Source organism: Belonocnema kinseyi, chromosome 8, assembly GCF_010883055.1.
Source record: "Belonocnema kinseyi isolate 2016_QV_RU_SX_M_011 chromosome 8, B_treatae_v1, whole genome shotgun sequence".
Lineage (NCBI taxonomy): Eukaryota > Metazoa > Arthropoda > Insecta > Hymenoptera > Cynipidae > Belonocnema > Belonocnema kinseyi.
Genome location: NC_046664.1, coordinates 55,287,783 through 55,293,782, shown reverse-complemented (window position 1 = coordinate 55,293,782; position 6,000 = coordinate 55,287,783). Strand labels below are relative to the sequence as shown.

At 26.2% G+C, this 6,000-nt stretch overlaps 1 protein-coding gene across 9 annotated transcripts in view; it reads right to left on the bottom strand.

Annotated features, from left to right (window-relative positions):
- LOC117177852 (dystonin) overlaps positions 1 to 6,000 on the bottom strand; it is a 454,633-nt gene that overhangs the window by 121,886 nt on the left and 326,747 nt on the right. For all 9 annotated transcript variants that reach the window (XM_033368865.1, XM_033368868.1, XM_033368864.1 and 6 more), the window contains one exon: positions 5,466 to 5,745. In XM_033368865.1, coding sequence (XP_033224756.1) covers positions 5,466 to 5,745 — 280 coding nt within the window. The remainder of the gene's footprint in view (positions 1 to 5,465; positions 5,746 to 6,000) is intronic.

The following is a 6,000-nucleotide window of genomic DNA, read 5'->3' as shown; positions in this document are numbered from 1 at the left end:
GTCTATAATCATTTCTACGTCTACTTATTTCCTCATTGCTAAGACCTGCGATGTTCAAAGTTCTCTTGTACGCTTCTCTTTTTGCTTTTTGGGCAGCCTGAAAAATCTGAATTCTATTAACTTGCATATCTAACAAGCTAGTTAGCAACGATAGTGCACTGAGTTATCGAAAAGAATGATTTTATTAATAAAGTTATGTTGGTAGTAATTTGATCTTCAGTAGTTAAGAAGTGATTATTTGATCTGCGAGATCCGCTTATTAAAAGTAAGTCATTGAAAACATGGATTTATAAAGACTCCGAAGAAACGAGAAAAATTCGATGAATTTCATAAACATTCAAGGTGAATTATTAAAAATTCAAATCAATTAAATACAATAAAATTTTAACTAAAATAAATCCATTGAATAAAGTAAATTTAGAAGAATTAAAGTGAATTAAAAAAATTCAAGAGAATTCCAAAGAATTTAAAAGAATTCAGGATGAATTCCAAGAAAAAGTTAAAATTACTTCAAATCATTGACTTAAGTAGAATTGAGTAAGTTTAGAAGAATTAAAGTGAATTAAAAAATTCACAAGAATTCAAAAGAATGAAAAAGAATTCAAGGTGAATTAATAAGAATTCAGGGTGAATTTCCGAAAAATTCTAATATTTTAAACCCCTAAAAATGTGTATACAAAAAAGTGACGAATGACGACAAAACAATTTAAAAGAATTCAAACTAATTGGAAAATTTTTTTAAACAATCGAAATACTTCATTTATTTCAGTATAACTTGAGTAAGTTTAGAAGACTTCTATAAACTGAATAAAAAATCAAGGTGGATTAGAAAAATAAATTAAGTGAATTGAAAGCAATTCAAAAATATTTAAAAAATCATTTAATTCAGTAAGTTTGAAATCAGTTCAGAAAATAAAAAGAGTATTTAAAGGAATTTGATGAAATGAGTTTACAAGACTTCAAGAATAATTAAACAAAGAAATTAATTTCTTTTTAATTTTTTTAAATAACCTAAAATATTTCAAATCTCATTAAATCTTTCGAAATCTCTTTAAATTTAGTAAAAAAACCATTCATATAAAAAAATGTTAATTTAAAGAAATCCATTGAATGAAGTAAAATTCATTACATTTAGAAAAATTCAAGTGAATTGAAAAAAAACGAAAGAATTAAAAAGAATACAAAAAAAAATTCAGGGTGAATTACAAAAAAGAATTTTAAAGTTCTTGAAATATTTGAAACCCTACAAAAAATATCATTTCTCGTAAATTGCTTTTCCTCCAAAGAAATAACCATTTTTTAATGAAATAGCTCATTTTTCAACCCGACAAATGAATTTTTAATTAAAATTATGAATCTTAAAAAAAAAAAAAAAATTTTAACCAAAGAATTCAACTTTTAACCAAGTAATTTTATTCGCAACCTAAAAGATGAATGTTCAACTAAAATGATCAACATTTAACTAGAATACCTGAATTCTTCACCGAAAGGAAAATATTAACTTAAAAAAAAAAAGAAAATCCTCAGAATTTGAGTGGAATCAGTTAAATTTTCAGTTTAAAAAAATACATTCAACACCAAAAAAAACTAAAAGAAAAAAATAGTTACATTTTCAAAGAAAGTGATTAAATTTAAACTAAAAATGTAAATCTTTGAATAGAATAGTTGAATTTCAAATCAGAAAGTTCAATTTTCTACTAAGATGATGAATATTTAAACGAAATAATTTAATTTTTGATCAAAAAGATTCATTTTCAACCAAGAATATTGTTTTCTAACAAAAAATACGAATTTTCAACTAAAAACTTATTTTGAATGCTTAGAAAGTTTTAAAAAAAAAGTAAAAATAATTCTTAATAAAAGAGTATAACTTTTAATCAAGGAATTTTATTTACTATTTATTATTACTATTATTTATTACAATTTATTACTATTAATTATTTATTTAAAATATGAATTTTCAACTAAAATGATAAATATTTAACTGGAATACTTGTATTTTCAACCAATAAGAAGATTAACTTTTAAAGAAAAACATAATTTTTTATGAAAATTCGATTTTCTAACAAAATAGTGTATTTTTAACAATATAGTTGGATTTTCTATCAAAGGAGACCAATTTTCATTCAAATTGTTGAATTTAAACTAGGAAAGATGAATTTCCAACTAAAGATGGAACAGTTAAATTTTCAGTTGAAGAAGTTAATTTTCAACCAAACTGAAGAATTTTCAACTAAAATGATAAATTTTCAACCGAGATAGTTGACGTTTGTATGCGAAAGACGAATTTTCAACCATGCAGATCAATTTTTTATATAAAAAAAAAGAATTTTCTACAAAGTATATAAATTTTAAAACAAATAGTTGAACGTTCAAACAAAAAAATGTAAATTTTCAGCCAAATAGTGAAAATTTCATTTAAAAAATATAAATTTTTTATTTAAGATCGAAAATAAACCCATTTTTAGGTTTTGTATTGTATTCCTCATTAGTCTGGCGATTCCTCAGCTGCGTGAGGGGGGTTTGGTTTGTGGGGGTAGAGCAAGAAGGTAGCCGATTAAATGGGCATCGCCCATCAAAATCGAAACGCAAAGACTTTTTAACTTTATTTTATTATTATAATTCTTTAAATTCTGATTCCTTGATAAAGACTTTCTATAGACACCTGACTACCCGATCGTGTTACCTTTTGATGAAAGTCTTCCTTACAGGTCACGAAATCCCCAGTAATCGTGCTCGCCTGCCTTTCCCTGAACCCCGACAACTTTACACTTTAGAATCTTTTTGACCTTTAGTAACCCTAACAAATCATTCTTGTATGGCAAGAGGATATACTGTGCCAATAAGAAAAGGTGAAGCGAATCGAATTTGTCCCGGAAATCATTTTTAGGCTGATACTAATAGACAAAAGAGAAACGAATCTTTAGAAAGGTGAAGAAAATTTAGGTTTAATTAAAGTATCGATTGGAATCAAACTGTTTATTTCTAGTTAATAAATTGCTAATTCTGGAAGTGTGACTTTAATGAAGCCTGTGTAATTGGTAATGATCGATAATAAATTATTATCGATTATTTTTCATCGAAACCAATCTTCGCGACATTATATTACGCGATCGCCATATCTTGAGGCTGCAGCCTCTAGACACAATTTAAAATTCATTAGAAAGCTGAGTGAAAAATCCCGCTTATTAAACGTTTCTTATTGTCATTTTCTAATTACCAAATTAAAATGTATGCTTCAATTTAAAGTAATATGAAACATAATTAATAATTATAAATTAAAATAATTATTAAATAGAATATGGAATAATACTAAATTAATAAATAATAAGTAACGTATTAAATTAAATTTTTTATTTTAATCAACTTTCAGTAATCTGTAATTTTTATTTAAATGTAAGATTTTACCCCGACAGGAATTAGAAGGAAAAAATTAATAATTTGAAAATAAAAAAATTTCGAACATCTTTTAGAAATAGTGCTATGCTGAAGACTTGCAATTGAAGATCCTTCAATTTTTAAAAGTATAATTAAAAATTTTGCGGTTTTGAATGTTCTAACTTTTAGAATTCTAACCCTCCGAATTGAATAAATTTGGAATTTCAGTCCTAAAAATTACACCAATTTTTTAATTGTAAATTTCCAAATGTATTAATATGTAACTTTACAGATTTGCAATTAAAATTTCTGAAATTTTAAAAAGCTACGACTGAAACTTCTAAAGTTTTAGAAATATATAATTTTAAATTTAAAAAATTTGGTTTAAAAAATAGGTAATTTGCAACATTTTGTTCGGAATAGTTTAACTTTAAAGATTTACAACGTAAAATTCTTCAATTTTTACCATTTGCAATTTAAAAAACTACAATAATGAAGACGTGCAATGCAAAGTGTTAAATTTTAAAGATTTATAAATAAAAATTCTTCAATTTTAAATATTTGGAAAATCAGAAGACAAGTTCTTAATTCTAAATCTTTCAAGTGGAAGAAATTTCGAATGTAAAGCATTAAAATTACATAATTTTTAATTGTACAAGTTAAAAATGCTATAATTTTTCATTGTTAATTGTCAAAATTAAAAACTCTTCAATTCTGAAAATTTGCAATTAAAATTTCTGCAACTTTGAAGAGATAAAATTCAAAACTTCTACATTTTGAAGATGTATAATAAAAATACATAATTTATCATGAGTTTGGAAATCAAAAGTCAAGTTTTTAATTTCAAATGTTCCAAATTAAAGAGGTGTTGATTTCAAAGCATCAAAATGACATGACTCTTATTGAAAAGCTTAAAGCTAGAAAATTTTTTGATCATAAACTATCAAAATTAAAAAATTTTTAAACTTACAGTAAAAATTCTTAAAATTTGATAATTTTTAAAACCAAAAGTCAACTTTTTAATACTAATTATATATACACAGGAAATTTCGAATGTAAAGCATCAAAATTACAGAATTTTTAATTGAAAAACTTAAAACTTGCATAGATTTTAATTATTAATTGTTAAAATAAAAAATTCATCCATTTTAAAAGTCTATAAAAAAAATCTTCAAATTTTGATGATTTTCGAAATCAAAAGTCAAATTTTCAATGTTCAATCTTCCAAATTGAAAACATTTCGAATGTAAAGCATCAAAATCACAGAATTTTTAATTGCAAAACTTGAAATTTGCTTATTATTTAATTTAAATCATAAAAATTACAAGTTCTTTAATTTTAAAGTTTACAATTTAAAAATATTAAATTTCGACGATTTTATCAAAACTCTTAAGCTTCCAAACAGAAGATATTTCGAAAGTGAAGCATTAAAATTATACAAATTTCAACTATAATAATTAAGAGTTGCATGATTTTTAGTTGTAAATTTAATAAATTACAAATTCTTCAATTTTAAATACTTACACTTAAAAACGATTACAAATTATTCAAGTTTCAATATTTATATTTTTAAATTATATAATTCTGAACCTTTTCTTGTAACAGTTCAATTTCGAAATTTTTCAATGGAAAATTGTCCAATTTTAACCATTTTGAATTGAAAAGTCTTCAATTTCAAATATTTTAAATTGAAGACTTTTCAATATGTAATGTGTATGATAGAGAATGATGCAATTTTGAAAACTTTTTTTGGAATAGTTCAATTTCGAAAACTCAAAATTGAAATTAACTGAATTTTATGGATTTGCAATTGCAAATTCTTCAGATAAAAATGATTTCTATGGCGATCTAACATGATGAGCATTTGTTATTATAATTCCAGCTAAAAAATTATATTTAATCGCAAACATAAGAGCGCCCATGACTTTGTGAAGCTCTTCGCCTGGGGCGATTGCTGGAAAGATTAATCAGCTACCTGTGTTGAAGCGGTTTTGCCGAAAGCTGAACCCGAACGAGATTTGGTTTAATGATACAACAATTATATTTTTTTTATAAAAAAATAATAATAAATTTCTGAAGATAATTACCTTCCGGATCGAGAAGCCTGGTAACGCCGTACTCGCGTTCGGCGACGTAGAATACTCTTTCGAGTCGTTCGCGAACTTGCCAGGATCGAGCTGTCCTCCAATCGACCAGGTCGGGACGGTTTCTGTGAACGAGGGCACTGAATGCCAAACCATCTCTCCAGGAACTTGTGAAGTCTGCCACGCGGACTCCAGGGTAGCGGGCCGTTGAACGTCTGGCCCATCTCAGTAGAGCTTCCCGAGCTGTCACGTTAGGCTCCTGGCCCACAACAATATCAGAAATCTGAAACAGGAAACGAAAAAAAAAACATAATTTAGCATGAAATATAAGAAAATGATCAATCAGGAACTTAAATAAATAATTAAATCTGTAAAAAAAAGATCCTTCGCTTCCTGGGAAACGAACCTAAGTCTACCGATTGCCGGTCGGGTGCTCTTACCACTAAGCGACTCGAGAGATCGATAGAAGTCTACGAGCAATCGGTAGACCTGGGTTCGATTCCCAGCGGAGCAAAGGAGAGGCATCTTTTTTTCAGAT